We start from the raw sequence: 24,210 nt of genomic DNA on the forward strand, positions 1-24,210 counted from the left end.
ACTATATCAGGATATCAAAATACTTCAAGAACAGCTGACAGCAATGAATAATAAAGAATTGGAGTGGAACCTTAAAAGACTCAATCAGAAAATGTTTGAAGGTGCAAATAAACCTGGGAAGTATTTGACATGGCAATTGAAAAAGAGAAGGGAAAGGAAAATAAATAAAATTTGTGAAGATAATAAAACGTATTTGGAACAGACTACCATTAGTAGAGCCTTTTACAAATTTTACGCTAAGTTGTATAACAAGAAAGAGGTAAACAAAGAATCAATAGCGACATATTTGGAGAAAGTGAAACTCCCAGTAATTTCGGAAGCTTGGAGAAATAGACTGAACAATGAAGTAACGGATGAGGAATTAAGCAAGGCAATACAATCTGCAAATCTGGGAAAGGCGCCAGGGCCAGACGGACTTACAGCTAAATTTTATAAGGTAATGGCCAACGAACTGGCACCATTCCTAAAAGAGGTGATCAATGGAGTTTTAAAGGATCAACGGATTCCAGATACCTGGAATGAAGCGAATATATCATTGATCCCCAAAGAGGGCCAAGACTTGACTAATGTGAAAAACTACAGACCTATATCGTTACTTAACAATGACTACAAAATTTTTGCGAAGATACTGGCGGAGAGACTGAAGGGGTGGCTTTCGGAAGTTATTGAGGAGGAACAAGCAGGCTTTTTGCCAGACAGACAAATTAGAGACAATTTAAGGACAGTGATCAATGCTATTGAATATTATGATAAGCGTTGTGATAAAGAGGTTGGTTTCTTCTTTGTTGATGCTGAAAAAGCGTTTGACAATTTAAACTGGGACTTTATGTTTGCCACCATGGAAAAGCTACAAATGGGAGAAAGATTCATTAGAGCAATTAAGGAAATTTACAGAGACCAGAATGCAGCAATTGTGGTGAATGATGAGGTTACTAAGAAATTGATAATAAGCAAAGGAACAAGACAAGGTTGCCCGTTGTCTCCGCTGTTGTTCATTTTGGTATTGGAGATCCTGATGATACAAATACAACAAGATGAAGAAATTAGTGGAATAAAAATAAAGGACTATTCTTATAAGGTCAGAGCATTTGCGGACGATATAATGTTAATTGTAGAGGACCCAATGGAGAACATGCCAAAAGTGATAGATAAGATCAAGGAGTTTGGAGATTTGGCAGGTTTTTTTATTAACAAAAAGAAGTCAAAGATATTATGCAAAAACATGACTAAGCAAAAACAACAATTGCTAATGGAAATAACGGATTGTGAAGTAACAAGTAAGGGGAAATACTTGGGAATTGAACTGACTGCAAAGAACATAGACTTATTTAAAAATAACTATGAAAAATTATGGACTCAGATAGAGCGAGATCTGATTAAATGGAATAGATTGAACTTGTCATGGTTGGGAAGGATTGCAGCAGTTAAGATGAATGTGTTACCAAGAGTAATGTTTTTGCTACAGACAATACCAATCATCAGGGACACCAAGCAGTTTGAAAAATGGCAGAGGAAAATATCAGACTTTGTTTGGGCAGGCAAGAAGCCTCGAGTGAAAATGAAAGTCTTACAAGATGCAAAAGAAAGAGGCGGAATGCAACTGCCCAACCTAAGACTTTATCATGGTGCAATCTGCCTAGTGTGGCTGAAAGACTGGATGATGCTGAAAAATAAGAAACTATTGGCCCTAGAGGGATATAAAAAGATATTTGGATGGCACGCATACCTATGGCATGACAAAGTAAAAGCGAACTCGATGTTCCTGCACCATTATATACGGAGAAGTCTATATGCAACTTGGAAGAAGTACAGAGCCTATCTACAAGAAGGAATCCCCTTGTGGGTGGTTCCATATGAGGTGATAGATCCGAGAGCTGTCGATACTGAGCAACAATGTTTAACTTACAAGGAGATAACCCGAATAGAATCAGCTAAACTTAAAATAAAGACTCAGGAAGAGCTATCACCTAATTACGACTGGTTTCAGTATAGACAGATCAAAGATCTCTATAACTCGGACTCTGTAAAGGGAGGTATACGAACAGAGAATTCGGAACTAGAGCAGACGCTTTTAAAAGATGACAAGAAGGGAATATCTAAGGTATACCAAGTATTGTTGAAATGGTATACTGAAGATGAAACAGTTAAAGTACAAATGGTGAAGTGGGCCATAAATTTTAACAAAGAAATAACAATGGAGGCATGGGAATACTTGTGGAAGACCACAATGAAGATTACGACGTGCACTAGTATCAAAGAGAACATTTACAAAATGATTTACCGTTGGTACATGATGTCAGGGCTTGCCGCAGCTGCCGCTGGGCGTGGCACTGGGCGGTCTGCTCCTGACGTCACAGGGGGGCCAGGGACTCTGCAGGACCCTGCTCTGTGGAAGGAGGGGCGGTATACCTCACCCAGACTCCCTCTCAGTCCACTCGCTGGCCTGCTCAACCTGGCCTGCTTACCCTCTGTGTCCTCCATCTCCTCCTTCCAGAACTCTCCTCCAAGCCTCCACCCTTGCATCCTACTGCTCTCACTCCACATCATCACTCCTCACTCACACCCACCACCGCAGAGCTCTTCCCAGCCACCCTTTATAGGGTTTCCTTTCTCCACCCCGCCCTCCTTCCAGGCTTGTTCCCTCTCCTGACTGGGCCCAGCTGTGCATTCCTCCAGGTGTTTCCCTCCAACCACTAATCCCTCCTGGGCCCTTTTGCCATGCTGGCAGGGTGGGGTTGAGTGCGAGCCATCCCCAGCTGAGGGCTCCTTGGCCTTGCTCACGAGGAGCTGCCCCAGCCAGCCCTTGTGCTATTGAGCTTGCCTGGCCTTGCTCACAAGGAGCTGCCCCAGCCAGCCTCTGTGCTATTGGGCTTGCCTGGCCCTGCTCACGAGGAGCTGCCTTAGCCAGCTTCTGCACTGCCTGCTCAGCAATGCTGGGCGGGGTTACCCATCTCCTCCCCCAGAATGCCTGTGGCAGCCCCCCCTGGAGAGGCTTGGCTTCTAGCAACTCCTGAGCCAGGCTGCTGTCTTCTAGCCATGGTGTGGCTCTGGGCTGCAGCGGCGGCGTCCTCTCCCTGCCAGGTAAGGGCTCTGCTTGGGTTGCTGCTGCTGCTGCTGGACCCACCTTCTCCCTGCTGTGTCCCTTTCCCTCCGGCCTGCTTAGCCCCCTCTCTTCCCCCTGGAGGGTGGGGCTGGGGAATGGAGGGCATTCCAGCTCATCACAGGATATTGTTATTTTATATGACAGCAGCAGCTAGACTTTTGTATGCGCAAAAATGGAAAGTACAAGAAGTGCCAACTATTGAAGACTGGATCTACAAATTGCTGTATATGGCAGAAATGGACAAAATGACAAGAAAACTGAGAAACCTTGCCCCAGGACAGTTTAACACAGACTGGGAGAAGCTGAAACAATATCTGGTGAAGAAATGGGAGGTGGGAGGAGGACTGTGGCAGTTTGAGAACTATTGAAGTACAATAAAATGCAGAGGGGGGTGACTTTACCGGGGGGGGAGAAGAGGTAAACGTGAATCTCTAAGCAGTTATGTTATTAGATTGATATATATAGAATAACAAATAGAATATTGATAGAAAATAACTAACCATAAGGGTTAACTATAAGGACTGACTAACTAATAATATTTTCTTTCTGGTAAGATTTGTATAATGTACCAAACTGAATATGTTTATCTGAAGATATATATGAGTCAAATTGATTGACATCATATGATGACAGTTATATAGATTTACTATTGAAGGGGAATAGAAATACTAATGTAATCAAATATAACTAAAACAGAAAGAAGAAGAAAGAATGAGTAACACATAGAGTATAAGTCAAATTGCTTGATTTATATGAATGTATGGTTTATACGGTTTATGATCTATAGAAATATTTGAAATTGGAATTATGAAAAATGGGATAAATTGTCTATCCAATATGGAAATAAGGACTCATAGTTAGGGTACAGAGTATTAAAAATAGTTAAAGAAGTATTGCTTAGAATAAAGGGAGAATATACATTTGTTAGATAGAGGAATTTAAAAGGAGTAAGGGAAAAGGGACAAAGGGTTGGAAAACTGTTGGAAGTCAACAAAAAGGGGGGGAAAGGGAGGGGGTTAGAAACTGGAAAATGGGAGAATTGATTGTAATGTGAAAATAATTGATCCTAACCCAATAAAAAATTTTCAAAAAAAAAAAAAAGAAAGGGAGGACAGAAAAGGGTCCAAATCCCTCTGCCGACACCTATCCCACTTAAGGGCATAGGACTGCCTCGTAGACAGACGCCTAGCATTTAATAAAACGTGAGTCACAGCCGAGGAAAAGGCACCCCCGGTCTGATCAGCCAAGCTGTTAGTTTGAGTCTCCCGATGTCGTGGTGAAGCACCCCCTCGCAGGACAGGAGGTCTGGAACCACCGGGAGACTGATCGATTGAGTCTGTAGACTCAGGAGAGAATGGAACCAGGGTTGCCTCGGCCAATAAGGGGCCACCAAGACGACTGACGCCTTGTCTCTCTGGATCTTGCTGAGGACCCTGGCCAGAAGCGGGAACGGGGGAAAGGCATAACACAGGGGACCCGACCAATCTAGTTGAAACGTGTCCCCACGTGATTCTGGGCCTACGCCTCCTCTGGAGCAATAACATGGGGCCTTGCGACTCTCCACTGTCGCAAAGAGGTCCAGCTCCGGGGTCCCCCATCTGGAGAAGATTGGGGCAAGATACTTGTCCTGGAGGGACCACTCGTGGTTGTCCCTGTGGAGCCTGCTCAGGTGATCCGCCATGGAATTCTCCACCCCTGGAATGTGTACTGCATGCAGCCACACTGTGTGATCTGTGGCCCACTTCCAGAGCCTCATCGCCTCGGTGCAGAGCGCCACAGACGCAGTGCCACCTTGTTTGTTGACATAGAACATCGCCATCGTGTTGTCTGTCAGGACTTGGATGGAATTGTTCCGCACGGCATCTGAAAGGGAGATCAGAGCATATAAATTTGCCCTCAACTCAAGAATATTAATATGCTCCTTACGTTCAGACTCAGACCACAAACCATGAGCATAAGATCCTGCACAGTGAGCCCCCCAGCCAAACAGGGAGGCATCCGAAGTGACAGACAGGTGAGTTTGTCAATGTCCGAACTCCACACCTCTAAACAGGTTAGCATCCTCCAACCACCAGTCTAAAGAGGACACCCCCCCCCCCAGGGACCGACAGCCTCTTATTCTGAGAATCACAGCCCGGTGAAAAAACCGAATTGAACCATAGTTGGAGAGGCCGCATAAATAACCTGGCCAGTGGGACCACCGTAGCAGTAGAGGCCATGCAACCCAACAGTGTCTGGATAAACCGGACGGACTGAAAACAACACCTTTTAAAGGTAGAAATGAGTCTCTTGATCTTAGAAGCACGATCCACAGGCAAGAAGCCCGCATTTCTTACACCATCTAAGAGTACCCCTATGAACTGAATGGAGCATACAAGAATCAGTTTAGACTTTTTTTGATTAACAAAAAGTCCCAAACGCAGACATAAAGTCAGCATGAGAGACACTTGATTAGACACATCCGTCTCAGAGTCGCCAACCAGGAGCCAATCATCCAAATATAGAAATATGCGACAGCCCTGAAGGCGCAAGTGAGCCACAACCACTGCCACGCACTTAGTAAATACCCTAGGTGCAGTGGCTAACCCAAAGGGTAAAACCCTATATTGAAAAACTCGTTGGTCATAGACAAAGCGTAAAAACTTCCGATGTTCAGGGAAAATAGAAATATGAAAGTATGCATCCTTCAAATCCAGGACTGCAAACCAAGACTGCAGGGGCAGTAAGGTCAATACCATTTGTAAGGTAACCATCTTAAATTTACAGATTCGTATAAACTTGTTCAAGCCCCTAAGGTACAGGATAGGTCTTAGCCCACCATCCTTCTTTTCCACCAGAAACAGGCTGGAATAGAATCCCAATCCAGCTGAGTCAACAGGAATCTCCTCTATTGCCCCTTTCTGTAATAGAGCAGAAAGCTACCCTAAGATCTCAGATCGTAGAACGTCCGAAGAAAAGATAGGGAGACGTAAATAAGGTAAATCAACAAATTCAACTTTATAACCAAACTGGATTATAGAAAGAACCCAAACATCTGAACAAATCAAACACCATGAACTCAAGAATGCACTAAGCCTGTCCCCAAACGTGGGGTCAGGTCCCTGTGATTGTCAGAATTGCTTGTGCTCTTGATTTTGGTCCTTGGCCTGATGCTGTTGGGAACCAGGCTTAGGATGCTGGCCCTGCCTCCGTCTAGGAAAAGCAGACTGCGGGCTCTGATGGTTTCTGTGAGGCTGGTAAACATACCCTTGATAGGGCTGGTAGCGGTGTTGTCTGCCACGCTGGAAGGAGCGGTAGTATGGACAAGAAGACTGCTGCGGGGCCTGGTGCAGGACCCAATACGAGCGGGCAGTCAAGCAATCAGTCCTCTTTTTGGACAGATATTCATCAGTCTTTTCAGAAAACAGCGTGGTGCCCTCGAAGGGTAAATCCTCCACCTTATTTCTCGTCTCCACAGGAAGGGCAGTCGTGCGAAGCCAAGCATACCTGCGCAACACCACAGCTGAGAGAAGTGATCTGGCGGAAGTGTCCGCCATACTCCTACCAGCATTGATCTGATGCCTAGACAGGCGAACAGCCTCCTCTTGTATAACTCGAAGTAGAGTAAGCTGTTCCTCGGGAATCCTCAGGAGGAAAGACGCCACCTTCTTCCATAGAAAAAGCTGGTAGGCCGCCATCATAGCTGCGTAATTCGCAACCTTGATGCCAAACGTTGCAGAAGTGTACAGCTTCCTGCCCATGGTGTCGATTCTTCTGCTATCCCTGTCAGCCGGAGCCGACATCGAGCCCTGACGAGGTCAAGCCTGCATTTCCTCAGTCACAAGTGAGGACAGGGGCGGGTGCACTGCAAGGAACGAGTGTACATCATCCTTGGTTCTATAAAGACTCTCCACTTTCCTATTAGTGGCCGTAGCAGACGCAGGTCTAGTGTGCAACGTCTTCCAAAGATCAGCAAAACCCTCAATAAGGGGAAAAGCGATCGAGGGTGTCGACCCCGAATAAATATGTTGCAGTATTTTATCGGTGAATTTGGACTCAGTTGATGTAACTTCCAAGTCCAAAGCCTTAGCCATTCTTTGCAGAAGTTCGTTATAGGCCCAATAATCATCGGTGGGCGAAGCCTCTTCCGAGGGCCCAATCGCCCTCTCAGGTGAATCCGATAACGGGGATTCGCTGCATCGAGCACGGATCCGAGGAGACCACCTCCGACGGATGAGGTGTTTGATCATATCGAGTGTAGGAACCGGCTCTAAAAGAGGGGGACAACGAGACCCCTCTGTACTGTCGGTCCGAATAGTACGAGCCCTCTCTGTAGTGGGTAACTGGCTCATCTCGACGCCGACTATCCCTGGAACGGCTCCGGTAGGAGCAAGGGCTGCTCCGACGATCAGACCAACTCCGTTGACTCCTCACAGAACGAACCAAGCCCGATTCGTAAGAAGCTGATCGCGGCCGACCCGATGGGGTAGGGGGCTTCTCGATCGGAGTCACATCTTCTTCCTGGGTCACCCTTGCAGGAGGGGTCTTAGAAGAAGGGCGGTCAGTCGACTCCTCACGCCTCTCCGAAAGGGCAGTAATGGATTCGATCAGAACCGACGGGAGAGCAGCAATCAGGCTCTCCAACACCGCCCTGTCATGCTTGTTGGAGTGTTTACGTTTCTTCTTTTTCTTTTCAGGATTGGTTCCTGTTTTCGACTTCGAAGTTGGATCCGAAGTCCTCGGATCCAATGTATCCTGAGAAGCCGGTGGGGTCGTCCTCGGAACCGAGAGAGTCTTACTTCCACGGGCTCCACGGCTAGGTGAAGTCTGAACAGTTGAAGAGGTCGAAGGAGGTCGACTCTGAGAAGGTCTCGGAACCGAAGCAGTCGGTTCCGACGAACTCCGTGCTGGGGCCGTTTTCCCGGATCTCAACTCCAATGGACTTGGGGACGGTTGGGAGCGTGGAGTCCTGGAACCTGACGCCTCTAGGGGAGGACGAGAGGGCACAGATGGAGCAGAAGAGGATTTTGGTGGGGGATCCTCAACAGACATCGCACGCTGCCAGAGGGAGGCATGCAGGCGATCCGCTCGTTCCGCCCTGGCCTTGGAGGTAAACGCTTGGCAATGTTTGCATGCTTGAGTATTGTGCGTTTCTCCAAGGCAGTATAAACAAATAGAATGACCATCCGACCTTGTCATTTTGTGATCGCAGGTCTCACATCACTTGAACAAGGCCGTCTCCGACATCGCGTACAAAGGAAGAGCTGTAAACCTCAACGATCGGCGGCGAAAGAGAAACTGAGGGTATGTGAGGGGCGCTCCACCTCTTAGGAGCCGTTTCGGCAGGAAAGCGGCTGCACATGCAAGTTTAGAGGCGAGAGCGCCCCCTAGTGGTTTAGAGCTATAAAAATCTCCGGTATCGGCAGGCCTGCGCGTGCGCAGTCCCATGTGTGCCTGCAGAGGAAGACCGTAGATGAATGTATGATGGGGTTGATCATTAATTTTGTGAATACTCTTGGTGTGATGGACAGGCCATAACAGGATGGCTCATAACTGCCAATTGTTTTTTTTAAAAAATATAAAATCTTAGGTATTGTTGATGGGCTGTCAGAAATGGCACATGGATGTATGTTTCTGTGAGATCTGTAGATGTCATGTGTTCTTCTGATTGATTGGTCACTGCAACTGAGTGCAGAGTCTCCATTCAGAAGTGATACAATTTAATAAACTTGTTCAAAAAACTTGAAGTCTAATAACACCCTCCAGTCCCTATTATTTTTAGGGACTGAGAAGAAGATTGAGTAGACCTCTTTCTGGTGGGCAGCTTTCAAATTGTATGGAATAGCCTTGTGAGACTATTTGTAAGTCCTGCCTGCTTGTCAACCTAGGCTTGATGGAAAAGAGTAGTTGGCCTCTCACAGGGACAGCTAGCAAGTCCTGTCTTAAGAGATCTGGGTATTAAGGTTGGATCTCTTTCCACATGTGGAGAACTGTCTGTTTGATCTTAGGAAAAGGTAAGCATTATCCCCACAATACAGCTGGAGAGCTGGGACTGAGAGGACTGGTTTATCCAAGGCCATGTAGCAAGTTCATGGCAGTAGTGAGATTTGAACCTGCAGAGTGCTGCATCACTGTTCAGTTCCTTAACCACTATACTACAAGTGGGGTCTTGAAAAGACCCCCCCTTAATAAAGGGCTGCCTAGATTAACCCCAGGATGGCCATTTGGAATCTTGTCTGGACCTTAGTAGTGTGTGTTGTGAATAAAAGGCTGAGGGCCAATGGATCTCCTCTCAGATAGTTTGAGTGTTTTTGGCAACACATTCTTCTGTCCTAGGTCTCAGTCTAGATCTTTCCCAGGGCATCCCCAAATAGCTTGCCTCTCTGAAAGAGGTATGCCAGGACGATATTTTTAGAGTGTGAATCTGCTGGCCATGCTCTTAGTCAAGCGTGCTGGCTTGTTACTGCTGCCAAGACCATAATCCTGGAAGAAAAAGGTAAATGTATCCAGGATGACGTCTGTCTTGAAGGTATTGGCCCTTACATTTCTGTTTGCCCCTTCAATGGAAGCAGCTATTGTTGTACAGGAAGAGTTGGATCAGTTTCCAGATCCATACTCCTGACACTCTTGAGGCAATTGAGACAATAGCTGTAGCTTTAATAGCCATGGTCATGGCCTCGAGAGCACTTGTTAGCATGGCCTTTTTCCTCTTGTCTAAGTGGTCTCTGACTGATCCTTATCCATCTTCTGACCAGAGCCCAGATGACTGAAGTGTAGCCACTGGAGTTTCCATCGCAGGTACCTGCAACAACTCATAGCAAAGAAAGGTAGTGAGTACAGTTTGTTTTGTTTTGGGACCAAGTTTGGGGATTATTAATTGGTTTATGGTTTAGAGCACTCAGCCTTGAACCTTCTCCCCAAATATTCTGGAAATGGGAGGACCTTTTCTGAGGAACCTTCACTAGGAACAGACTCTCGTTTCCCTGAGTTGGATTTAGTATACCCAGACTACTCCCCCAAGGGTAATTTCTACAGCTCTAAGGTTGAGAATGTCTTAGGTAGTAAATACTGGTAGTCCTCAGATTCAGACAGCTAGGCTGACTGTTCTGGTAGGGATATTTTCTCCTCTTCCACATCTGAAGGAATTCATCCTTCTCCCTGTCATTACGAACTCTATCTGAGGGGGATCCCCCTGCTCCGTGGGGATCCCTGACTGATAAACATTACAAACTGCCTTATTCTGACTCAGACCATCGGACAGTGTTATCTCCTCAGACTGGCAGCAGGTCACCAGGGTCTCAGGAAGAGGTTTTTCCCCTCATCTACCTAATCTTTTAAACTGGAGTTAATGGGAAACAAACCTGGATCCTTTGCATAAAAAGCAGAAGCTCTTCTACAGAGCTACAGCCTTACTCATGGAGGGAGGAGGAGGCAGATACCACACCACTATTCCCTCCCTCCTGGTTAGTCTTAAGAGTTAAAAGGTTCAAAGACACTGGCAAATTTGCGCCCTTTATACATTACCCATCTGACAGGGGAAGGCAGGGCTAGATCCTGTTGTAAAAGCAGGGCTAAATCCAAAGGGGAAAGGCCTGCTGTAAAAATCTCCAGTCAGGAGATTGGGATGGGCACATTCACATGGTGCCAGGGCTGAGGAGATTTCTGGAATCTTTATAGGGCCAAGATGCTTCTAACTGGCAAAGTGACCGGATTTCTTCCCTCATAGTCAGTCTAATTGCTGACAGGAATTCTGGAGGCATAACACCCTCGGGGGAACACTTACGTGACCCTCCTGGGCTTGTCGGCTGGAGTTTTTTTTTTTTTTTTTGTGGGCCTGTCTTCAGACTCTGCCACTTGTGCATCGGGGAGCCAGGCCGCTCTCAGGGGCTTGTCGGCGCCAACAAGGTCTATTCCCACGGCCGGCAGAACGACTCCATGGGAACAGCCAGGGACTGCCTGGATTATGTTTCAGCCGTGTCTCTCCTGCCAAGAGACTGGCAAGCACGTCGCATTGTTTCCTGCCAAAATTGAGCTCCACCAGGTGGCGCTGTTCTCAGCTGGCTGGCTGAGGCACGCTGTTTTAACAAGCTCCCTCTGTGGAAGATGGGGCTGTATAGAGGCCTGCGTCTCTTCCAAGGCCACTTCCTCGCCGGGGAACCCATACAGCCTAAGAGGCATGCTGGTGCCGGCTGGGCTTGTTCCCGCCGCCGGTAGGACGGCTCTGTGGGAATAGCCCATATTCTCCTCCATGGAGCTTTCCTCAGAGTCCGATGCCTCCCTAGAGACCATATCGTCCTCTTCTTTTCTTTCTTTGGCAAGAGGAGTAAAAGAAGAGGAAATGGGAGGAGAGTAAGGTAATGAAATAAGTAAGGAGTAAGGTAAAGAATGGTTTGAGGAAGAAGAAAGATAAATAAGAGATAGAGAAAAAAGGCAGCAGAGCTAGTCTGCTGAAGAACTGCTCTCCCAGGAGGCAGGAACAGAACTGAAGGAAGAGAGGGTGGTCCCACAGGCTAGACAGGAAGAGGAAGAAAGTTAGTTCCTGCCTCCCTGATTGGATGGTGGGAATCACCCAAGATGTCCTCCGCCTCAGAGGGAGAACAATGTTTTTACTGAACAGGCAGGCAGTTGTAGAGACTACAAAATAAAAGCAACATTTTTGTAAAGTTAAAATATCTTTTTAAAAAATTTAATGTGACAAAATTCCAAATTGCTAAGACAAAATTCTCAAAGAAGACTGTTTTACATGAAAAATGTGAACAAATGCCAATCTTGTATAATAGGTAATGTTATGAAGGATACTTCAAAAATGTTTTCTGTATGTTTATTATGGCCCATTTAAAAAGCTGAAACCCATTTATCTTTGGAATCTCAGACATTACCAGTCTTGGCTAAGTGATAAGCTACTGGTTCATATAAGGCATAAGGATTGCTCTTTCACTGAGGGTATAGCTCCATCGTTCAGTTGCATTCTTCAGGAAAGTATACAGTGCAGCCTGCATTTATAAAAGCTCCATGTGTGTTCTGGAACTTACAAAATCAAAATACTTAATTTTTAGAAATTGTTATGGCTGACAAACATTATGCAGGTAAACTTTGCCAGATAAATATTTGTACTAAACAGTATGCAAGCAATAGCTCTTTATATAAAATTGGGAAACATTAAAAGAATAAGAATCTCAGCTCAGTCCCTTATCTTTCTGAAACTAACAAGACATAAATTCTGTTCTTGAGAGAGAGAGATTGTTCACCTTTCAGGGGAGGAAAGAATCAGCCTTACCTTAGAGCTGGGCTTTGTATCTATAGTGGATGTAGTTACTGCAGTAGATGTTTCACTGACCATGCTTGAGGGTCTTTGGTTTATCAGATGCTTGGACATATGCAAATTATGCCTAAAAAAAAAAAGAAATACTTCTATAGCATTTCATTTTTTAAATTTGAAGGGTAGCTTTTTAAATCTTGTGCAGCAAGTAAGTAGGTATAAATTGCAAGCTATTTCAAACTTGCACCAATGCAATAAAATGTTCACTTAGAACAGCTTTATTCAAACACCACCATTAAGAAAAGTATGGTCAATTCAGTTCAGTATGAGATATAACTATCACATTTTATGCACCAGAGGCATTATAAGTATATCATATTAATTCAACAGTCAAATACTTAATGATTAATAGATATTAGTCGCTTAACACGCTCCTACTGTCAGTGATTGCTTGCACGCCATTTATTTAGTTTCATATCTTCCGCTGAAATTTGTAATTATGTTTGGGTTAATGACAAATTCATCTTTAAATGCTTCATCTTTTATAATATCCATTATATTTTTAGATAAATTGCCAGAATCCTTTATTCACTAAATACAATTAACGGAAATGAATGTGCCTTCTGCCCTGTGTATCAGATTACTTATGGGTATGGGATCAGCGTTCATAGCAGTATGTGTTGTTACTGCTTAACACAAAATCAGTATTCAATAGACTGGGATAATGACATTATACTGTGCCTACCTCGTAAGACATAGAAAAGATGTTCTTACAATATGATGTACAAATCAGAATAGAAATTCTTAGTGAACAGAAGAGGTCTTGCCTTTGGTGACCGGTAGAAAACTTTTACCGGCATAAATTCCTTTAGCTATTGAAGCCTGCCACAAGAAACTTGTCCATTATCCCCCATATATGCAGGGACACCCCGCTCCTACATTTTAGCTGTAAGAAAATCCCATTTTACAACAATCTCACAAGATCAAAAGTCAATTTCACTAGCTACAGCCAGACATGTAAACATTGTTTTGATATCTAAGAGCAGCTGTGCAGCACTCTGTTGATTATTCCCTGTAAAGAAAACAATTTATTTATTTGTTTGTTTGTTTGTTTGTTTGTTTTTTAGTCCGCCCTCCCCACCAGGTGGGCTCAGGGAAGAGTACAACATTTCAATTTACATAAATACAGTTAAAAACAGATAAAACAGTATACAAATAATATATTGTCGAAGGCTTTAACGGCCGGAGAACGATGGTTGTTGTGGGTTTTCCGGGCTGTATAGCCGTGGTCTTGGCATTGTAGTTCCTGACGCTTCGCCAGCAGCTGTGACTGGCATCTTCAGAGGTGTAGCACCAACAGACAGAGATCTCTCAGTGTCACAGTGTGTGGCACTGAGTGTGTGACACAGAGTGTGTGACACTGAGAGATCTCTGTCTTTTGGTGCTACGCCTCTGAAGATGCCAGTCACAGCTGCTGGCAAAACATCAGGAACTACAATGCCAAGACCATGGCTATACAGCCCGGAAAATCCACAACAACCATAGTATACAAATAACATTAAAACAACTCTATACAATACAGCTTCTCTTCAGATGGTGATGATAAAATACTGCTTTTCAAGCCCTGGCTCAATGGTGATACATACTGAACTAGTGCTGTATAGTGGTTAGAATATTCTCCCCCCAGAACCTCCTATTTTCCTTGGCCCCTGAAGAGTCCACTGTGAATCAATCCAAGCAATTATGATAGCAATTATGTGAAATAAAATGCCATCTCATGATGAAACAGCCAGATTCCCATGAGAAACTGTCACACTCCTCCATCAGAAGCTTGACTTGCCACTCCAAGGGATCATCCCACACCCAAACCAAATGGTGCTTATGGAAAAATAACCAAAGATTTCACTGTACCAGTTCATACAGAATAACATTTTTCTGTTATATGAAGGAAATAGTCAGCAAGGATAACTTCTTCTCCTGCCCCATTAACTTCCCCCTCAAAACTCACAATAGAATCCTTCCTTATTACTGCCACTGGATGTAATACATACAAATTCTAAGGAGAGAAATACCCATTTAGCAACCAGATTAGGTTCAGTTTCACCCCAGAACTGTCACTCCACCACTCTAACACTTGACAAAGCTCTTGTTTCTGGATCCAGCAACACAGAAATATCTTCTACCCACACTCTTGATTCTTCTTTCAGCCTGACTGTCCAGTGTACGCACCACTGACTTGCTTTGTCCTTTCCTTCTCTCTCACAGACGACCACTTAGAGCTGCCTTTCTTTCTCTGCTGGCACCCTGGGCCTTGTTCTCCACCTACCCACAGCCTTCTTCAGCTACCCAACCTGTTCCTTCTAAATAGTACTTCTTTGTTTTTGTTTTTTAAACGTGCCAGTACTCATAGATATGGTTGCACTAATTTCCACCAATTCCCTCCTCGGGAGAGCCTCTCAAAAGGGTTAGTACTCAGTACAGGTGAGTTGCTCCACAAAAAAATCCCTGCTTCTAGAACACCCGACATCTATTTCTGCATCCCTTTCTTTGTCCCTTTCACTTCTGCTCCAAGTCCAGTTCTCTCTTTTCCTGTCAATCTAATCATTTGGACTCCTATCTTGGCTTGCTTCCTGTCCTTAAAGTTCCATTTGTACAAGCTCTGGGTAAACACATCTAATTAAAGCGACCACTTCTGTAATGTCTACTATTCTTCATTGCATTCCATATTTGTGTATTTTTATTTCTTCACATTGCATTTTGAAATTTGCATCTCTTTCTTGATTTTTCTGTCTATTTATGTATCCAATAAAGACTGAAGACCACTGTATTACTCTTACTGTGGGATCTGGATGATTTGAAGAACTTCTGAGATATGAGCTATCATGCCCTGGTTTACTGAAACAGTTGTCAGTCAGGACTGAAATTGCATTTAAGATCAGAAGGGATTTGGGTTGTCCGTATTTAAGCCCACGTAACAGTAATAACCTAAAAAAGAAAAATTCATGCTCAACAGAGTATTAATCCAGTAACATTCAAATATTAATTAATACAGTAGTATTCAAATAGCAGCTGTTTTTAAACAAAATGTTAAACCTTTATAAAAAAGTAAACAAATAAACTCATTTATTCTTTTGTAATCCTCATTTGTGCCTCAGTTAAGTTTACAAATCTTGTGAATAACAAGTTCACATTAATATAGCCATCAAAATAGGAGTTATTTGTGACAGAAATCACACTGATGGATTTCAAAGTAGCATAACTCAGCCTTTATTTAAAGAGTCATAATTAGTACACCGTTAAACATAAAATTAATTTAATCACCATGACCAGAAAGCAATATAGAATTCTTGGGTATCACTGGAAGTGCAAAAGAGATAGCACTCAATGGGAGGAGCTTTCAAAACTAAAAACTACTTAATAAAAGGAACATATTCCCTTGAAAAGACCACCATAAAAAAAGCACATGTGTGGGCATTGTTTAGGGAAGTTTCTTTTCAAAAGCATGCCTGTCATATTCCATTTTATAATATCACTCATCAACTAGCAAAGCAACAATATGTTGACATTCTTTAACTAATCCTAATCTGATATTTAGAAGATATTTTAATAACAACAACAACATTCAATTTATATACCGCGCTTCAGGACAACTTAACACTTACAAAGTATGTTATTATTATCCCCACAACAATCACCTTGTGAGGTGGGTGGGGCTGAGAGAGCTCTGGAGAGATGTGAATGTCCAAAAGCCACTCAGCTGGCTTCAAGTGGAGGAGTAGGGAATCAAACTCGGTTCTCCAGATTAGAGTCCTGTCACTGTTAACCACTACACCAAACTGCCAAAAACTAAGCACAGGTACTCAGGGCGTAGCATGCAATATCCAGCCCTAGCTGCACTAACATGAGTGACCAAAGCTGTTCAAAGTTCATTTGATCATCTTGTGTATCTCTGGAGAAAATATCCTGGCTCACTCTGCTTCCTGCTGTGCGAAATTTTCTAGTTGAATACAAATAGAAAGAAGCAGTTAAAGTGTGATCCCCATTTATTTAATAAATTATAAATAAGGTGCCAAAAATGATGCTCTTGCCTCTCTCATCTGATAAAATAATGGCAAAAAGAATAGGGTTGAGGGGAGGCAAAAAAAGTAGTTCATATGTAGTTTCATTTTCATAGTATGTATAGCCCAGGCAATAAATATCTGCCACAAAAGTGGAAAGTTATGTCATGAAAAAGGTGGTGTAGCCCACAGGCGCCCATTGTACAGGAAAACTCACTTCCCCCCTCATGATCAGCCTCACCCAAATAGCCCGGAGGAGCATAGAGGCATGACCAATCTGCTCGCACCCCCGCAGTAGCCAAGGCCACTTGCTGGAACCGAATCACAGCACCTCCCCCACACACATCCCCTACATAACGTTCAGCCAGGCCATCCATTAACTCAGGTTAGTCACAGGCAGTAATTACTTAAAACAATTTAATTTTAAATGAAGTGGTACAAAATTCATATTTCTGGGAATATAAGAAAAAGAGTTATAGGTTTTTTTCCAGGGTATAAAATGTAGAAAAATAATGTGATAAAATATTATCTTACTGAGTTGCAGTCAAAGAACCAAGCTCTCCCATCTATCCTTATCTGCTACAGGCCATACACTGTACAAAAAGAGGTTCCTGGCTGCTTTAGCGGTGTTTACTATGGTTTCCCAATCTGGCAACCTATGGGTAGCGCTAATTGGGGGAGGGGGGTAGTGCTGCAAACTATTTGTTCCTTCAATCCATATTTCAAATTCCTGTTCTATAGTAACTGTAGTTAGTTTGACTCAAGTGTCATAACAAACTACAATATGGAGCACAAGAGAGCAAATGTCAATGAGTAGAGGACACTGTAAACAACCAAAATAATCCTCAAAGATGTTCAAATGTTAAAATATTCTAATCTACTATGTTAAAAATTATGCATGCTTAATATACCAGTGATGCAGTATACATTTTTAAGATCTATTTTATAATGGGTAGTCAACCATATATAGATTAACTATGTATGTCTATGTCATTAAAAGCATTCTGCCACCTCTGCATGCTAATTAAAAATCCAAGCCCACATTGCAGTTTTTGGAACAGAAGCTTAATAACATTATGTCACGGGAGAATTGATTGTTCATGTCAGAAAGGGGGGCACAGAACAGCAAATAGGAAACAATGAATTATTCTTTGGGCTCAGAAAAAGTTAAGCGGACTAAAAGAACAAGGTCTTTGGAGGACAAGGAGGATGGTCAGTTTTGCCAACAAAAAAATGTTGCCACATTAAGTTAATCATCTGTTTCAGAATCAAGTCAAAACATGCCAGTTAACAAAGTCAATTTTAACTAAGCACATTTAATAAACTTCAATTGAGGTTTTATGTTGTAGAAAAACATGTTTTCACAGCCTTCACGAAGCTACTGAGACAGGCAAGGAGGAGTGAGCACAAGGAGGATTTAATGACAACAACAATTTAAAGATATTAAAATAAAATTTTGTCTGTCAAGAGTATACAGATGCTCACACAAGTACCAACATGCTATGTTACTTGAAAGAGAGGTAATAAATATTATTTTCTTATGCCGTAAGAAGCTCATAATAATGTACCTTACAAATGTAATTTATAACTATTCCCCTAGTGGTTAGGATTTATCCTAATTTTATGGTGGGGGGAGGAGGGAATTCCATAGTTTACAAAAAGCAATGGACAAAGAAGAAGTTAATTATCCCAGGGATACTTTATCAATTGTGATAGCTATTCCTTTAAACTGTGCAACTATTCATTCTATACTACACTTTAAAGCTTCAGAGTTTGTTAAACATCCAACACAAATTAGAAAATGGAAGCTAAAAATTTAGCCACATGACAAACATAAGGTTTTCTATCTACAAAATACAACTTATTGCTGCACTGAAACCTCATAGCTCCTTATCTGCACTGAACACAGCCAAACTAAAGCTCTGACAAACTGGCTGTCCTGAACATTTCTGTGCCTGTCACTGATACTCAATCAAAGAATAAACAATATAGGTAGGCAAGAGCAATTCTTGGGTCATTGTTCGTTATTTCTCCTACAAAAGAGCAAACTATCAGAGGAAAACAGCTCATGAACACTACAATCAGCCTCAAGGTTTCAGTCAAGACAGCAGGTCAATTTCCAACATCTATTTGGAATCAAATTATTCTTATTCTTCAGCAGCCAAGAGTTTGGCTGAATCTACACTCTGAAATATGCTATTTTTAAAAAACTTTTACAGAATGAAATATTAAACATTTGCAGTTCCATTATTTTAATTGGTATGAACTACATTTACCAATTCAGCTGCAAGTAATGCCAGCATAACCACTGCACCAGCATAGGTCTGGACATTGTTGGGGAGCCTGACACAGGTGGAACAGGACCTAGGCCAAATCCACACTTACCGGCGTAGAGCTAAACAGTCGGAATGATAGCATCTTCCTGGCACGTTTTATGATGTCATTGTGCCACGATGCCGTCATGGCGTGATGACGTCAGAAAAAGCGCCAGGAAGACGCTATCATTCCAACTGTTTAGTGCTACACCAGTAAGTATGGATTCAGCCCTAGTCATCTTCCTAACCACTTCCAACCATGGATACACCTCCAATGTCAGCAAACCCTGGTGTAGCTCAGAATGTTAATTAAGGTACAGCCAACCCCTATCACGTTATCCAATCACAGCTCCCACATTACAAGCCAGATGCAGAGAGTTCAAATGCTAAGATGTGTAGTGTGCAGCTTTATCTCTTTGGTTTGCGTTCTACAGAAAAGAACACACAGCCTTGCACTTTTAACAGCGGGCCCTTAGCAGCATCAAAGGGATACATATCACAGGCAACCAAGTGAGAACACTGTTGTTGTATTTCCTAACACAGTTCTGCTCAGAATTCACAGGACACCACGCATAAGTAAGGAAAGGAGTCAGTCTGTGCCTCTGACCAGGACGGTTGCAATTATTTTTTCCTGCTCTTCTCGTGTACCTAATCTGTGTATTGTTTCAACAACTCTGCTTCTCACAACGTCCTAGCAATAAGAGTGCACAGTGCTGACTAGAGCAGGGGTGGAGATATATTGGTACTCCAATACCAGTATGATACCATGCCAGTATGATACCATGCCAGTGTCACACCTCCCCTGAAGATGGTGGATACAGGTACAGCAACTACTATCAAGGGTGACTGTCGCCCCACTCCAATCCGTGTTACTGTTGCCCCAAACTCATGCTGCCTGTCACCTTGAATGACCTGAGCTCATGGAGCAGCCCAGCAGGCAGAGCTCCAGTGCAACTCTCTAAAAGAGACAGATAGCTATTGACTTTATGGTTGCCGAATGCCTTCCAGCAGATGGATCCCACCATTCAGGAATCCCAAAGCGCAAGGGGAGAGAAGGGAACTGCAAGACAACTACAAGCAGAATTTGGAAGCCTGGTTGCTGTTTGCTGTTACTGCAGATCGTTACTACTCTGTCTCCTTTGCATCCAAGTTCAAGGGAAAGACATTCCACGGTCGATGTATCATCAAATAATATCTAAGTTCAAAGAACAAACTCTCAAAGAAGGTGGCAGATGAAGAGAAAAAACAGAATTTGAATTATAAGCAGTGACTTGAAGCATTTACGAGAAAATTTATAAAATTATACTGCAACACCACATAGAAATAGAACAAGTTAAAAACTATGTTAAAATGGATGAAAAACTTTAGACAAATCATCCCCATGTATCAATGGGAAAAATCTATGGACCAAAGATATTAAATTTACAGACTGCCAATTTTTAAGAGAGAACTGGTGCAAAATGTTCTTTAGATGGTATACTATGCCCAAAGATATTGTGAGAATTAGTAAGGCCTATAGTGGACAGTGCTGGAAATGTCAATGTACGAATGCAACATTTTATTACATGTGGTGGACATGCAAGGAAACACAAAAATATTGGATAAAGATACATGAAGAGATGCAGAAGATTCTTAAACTCAGGTATGAGCTGAACCCGAAAACTGTTATTAAATATTTTACCAAATAATGTTACAAAAGATCAGGGAGATCTTTTCCATTGTATGGTGACAGTTGCGAGAGTACTATATGCAGCAAAATGGAAAACAGATTTGTGCCCTGACATCCCTGAATGGACATACAAGATGTATGAATATGCATCAATGGCTAAATTAACTTCCTATGTGCACAGCAGACCAATATTGGAATTCTGGAGAAAACAGAAAGATTTTTTTCGATTATTTAGTTTAAAACTAAGATAAATTATGGTAATTATATTACAGAGATAAAATACAGACGAGACGACTGATGAAAAATCATTGACATTAAAGTCTGGGTATAAGCAGACTGGGTATGAGCCCCGTGGCGCAGAGTGGTAAGCTGCAGTACTACAGCCCAAGTTCTGCTCACGATCTGAGTTCAATCCTGGTGGAAGCCGGGTTTTAATAGCTGGCTCAAGGTTGACTCAGCCTTCCATCCTTCTGAGGTCAGTAAACTGAGTACCCAGTTTCCTGGGGTTAAAGTGTAGATGACTGGGGAAGGCAATGGCAAACCACCCCATAAAAAATCTTCCAAGAAAATGTCATGAGGCGACGTCCCCCCCCCCTTGGGTCAGTAATGACTCGGTGCTTGCACAGGGGACTACCTTTACCTTTATCTATAAGCAACTAAGGAGAGGGGAAGAGAGCTAGCATATAATTTAGTTGTGCTGTTATATACTTTATATTTTTCTGTTAGTTCAAATGTAGTGCTTGTATACGTTTTATGCACTTTCTATTGTTGTTCGTATTTTTTCTTTTTAAACAAAACCTTTACTCAAAAAAATATGCCAAAATGATGTAATTTCTGACACGATGTGGAAGTGACAGGTCACACCAGAGGCTGATTCTCTAAAAATCATCCTCAAACACTAAATTTTGGGCTGATTTTTAGAGAACTGGCCCCATCTTAGCCCATTGATTCCACATTGTACCAAGTATGACATCAATTTCTGGCTCTGCAGGTGGGCACATGTGCAAGTAAGTCACTGATACCCCATGTGGCCCCCAACACCCTCCTAACCCCCAATTTGGCTCCTATGGGACCTGGGAACCTTGTGCGCTAAACTTGTTTTTTGCAACTCATGAAGAAATTGCTCAAACTCTCTTTACAAAGCAGTCTTCAGTCCCTTATATGTTCACTCTCACTGAAAGGTCCAAAAACATAAGAAGAGGTATCACTAGCTCTGGCTGAGCTCCCTACTAGTACTGTCTCATTGTCAATCTGTCACATCTTTTCCCATCATCGTTACCCGCTCTTCTCACGAGCAGGCTCAGGGTAGGTAATAACATTGTTAAAATACAGTAACAATAAATACAATATAAAATTAATAAGACAGTACTAAATATAAAATGTAATTTAAAACCATAAACCATAAATAGTGGACCAAGGCCACAGCAGAGAGGCCAACCAAGTAACCCGCCCAGACTTCAACCACTCCCATAGGCCTGGTGGAACATCTCCATCTTACAGGCCCAGCGGAACTGTAGTAAGTCCTGCAGGGCCCTGGTCTCAATGGAGAGAGAGTTTTGCCAGTTGAGGCTAGGCGAACATCTTTGGGGCCAGGGGCCACCAGAAGTAGTTGACTGGATGAACACAGAACCCTCCAGGGAGCATATGGTGAGTGGCGGTCCCACAGGTATGTAAGTCCCAATCTGTTTAGGCCTTTGAACAAAATAGTCAATACCTTTAATTTGACCCAGAACTCAACTGGAACACAAACAGGTTAATATGTGTTCTAACCAGAGTACCAGTGAGGATGCATGCTACTGCATTTTGGACCAGCTATAACTTCCGGATCAACCTAGTAAATTCCAGGTGCTCTAGGCAGGGATTGTGTTGCTTTTACTTTCTTTACAATACCAGATTTCTCTTTTTCTTAGCTTACATAGCTAGCTAAAACCTTTTACTCTACCTTTTCTATCCAGTATGGTGTTCCTTCACAATAATGGACTTCTATTTCTTCTCTAAAGCAACAAACCTCAAGGGCACTTTATTCCATAAACAGCATCCCCCTTCCACAATGCAAACCAAGCTCTAAGGTAACATTCACATACAATGTTGTTAAGTGAGAAGCCATATGTGAAAAATAGAATACATTATATGAAGTGTACCTTATCTCACTTGCATGTTCATGGAACAGCTGAGACCTTTGTTTTAAAAAGTGAAACAGGAAGTAATTTCATAATATAGGCCAATATAAAAAATAAAAGGAGAGTTTTATTTTCATTTGTATGATTCTTAGAGATTATTTGAATAGCTTTGCTACTTTGAAGAAAAGGGTGCTAAAGAGAAAAAAAAATTCCTTTAGTCACTGATGTCATGGCTACTGGTTAACTGGGTATTTTACTAAGGAAGCTAGCCTCAGGCTGCCAGGCACTCCTGCACCTGGTCCAGGCCGCTGTCCTAGCCCTTAATGCTCTCTGTTCCTGAGGTCCTTCAGGAGACTGTGGTGGGTCTGGCAGTGGGAAATCCACGCTGGGGCCTCCTGGCTTGAGGGTTGTGCTGGCTCGAGGAGGGTCCCTTACAGAGGTCCTCAGGGACCTGCCTCACAGGAGGGGTCTGCCAAGGCAGGGCTTAGAGGCAGTTTGTCCTGAGGCCTTATCTACTGACTTGATACCACAGCAGTCCATGCAGGTTTCCACAGGTTTTCACAATGAATTGGTGCCACTTTCAAGCAAAATCTTGTAAGTTTTCCTTTACCATCTCCTATTGAGATAATGTTGAAATACATGTCTACCTAACTGTGGAGAAGACAATCAGGACCATTTGGAGCACTGTGTTCTTACTGTTTTGGTTGGTTTTAATCATGTATGTTTTAATTTGTTAGCTGCCTTGGTGGCTCTTATGAGGGCAGAAAAGCAAGATATAAGTTTTGTTAAATAAATAAAATAAATACATTTTTCAATGAAATAAATAAAGGCAGAGCAAGGCATATGTATGCACACACACATGCCAGCTTTTATTATGTACCTCAGTAAAAATGAAATTCCTCATAGTCAGCTGAAGTAAGATCTGGGCTGCCTTGCTGTATATATCTACCTATTATTGATTTCATTGATTCAATTCAATGATTTCAGTGAAATTTACTGTTAATGAGAATAAGACCGCTACTTTAAAATGAAATCCTAATTTATTCAGAAGCAAATTTTGTCTTTTTAAATTAGTCTATCTTCCAAACAAGCTTAAGTATTGAGGCCTTAAACATCTCAAATATCTCTCCAAAACACTCAGTAATACTGAATTCTGCACAAAATACAATACATGATTACTGTATCAGTTCATAGCCTCAGCCAGTTAACTGAAACCCAAGAAGTACTATCACAGGTTCTTTGAAAACACCTGGATCTACCCACCCTTCAAGTTTGCAGAACCTGAACAGGCTTCTTTATAGGCATATCCAATCAAAGCATATGCTGAAGATAAGTATATGGAAGACTGTCAACTAACAGGAATAAGATTCTTCATTCAGAGTCAACAACTAAAAAGTGTTCTACTTTGCAGAAAATTTAGTCTGGACTTCAAGATTTTGGAAGCTATTTGAAAACAATGGAATCTCCAGACTTAGCAGAGAGTTGATGGTGTGAGATTGCATCAGTGCCATGGGGCAAGGAGATCTTCCAGAATTGTAACAGATCTCCCAATTACAGAGATAAGTTTCCCTGGAGGAAATGGCTGCTTAGAAGAGTGGGCTCTATGACATAATACCTCACTGAGGTCCCTTCCCAGGCTCCTCCCCCAAACTTCCAAGAATTTCCAAACTCATATGGACCAGGGCAACCCTATATCACTTCAAAAGA

At 42.7% G+C, this 24,210-nt stretch overlaps 1 protein-coding gene across 1 annotated transcript in view; it reads right to left on the reverse strand.

Annotated features, from left to right (window-relative positions):
• Positions 1-24,210, reverse strand: part of PLEKHA7 (pleckstrin homology domain containing A7) — a 302,716-nt gene that overhangs the window by 129,422 nt on the left and 149,084 nt on the right. Inside the window, exon 5 of the mRNA XM_054970740.1 lies at positions 12,360-12,471. Coding sequence (XP_054826715.1) covers positions 12,360-12,471 — 112 coding nt within the window. The remainder of the gene's footprint in view (positions 1-12,359; positions 12,472-24,210) is intronic.

This window comes from Eublepharis macularius, chromosome 2 (genome assembly GCF_028583425.1).
Source record: "Eublepharis macularius isolate TG4126 chromosome 2, MPM_Emac_v1.0, whole genome shotgun sequence".
NCBI classification, from domain to species: Eukaryota; Metazoa; Chordata; class Lepidosauria; order Squamata; family Eublepharidae; genus Eublepharis; species Eublepharis macularius.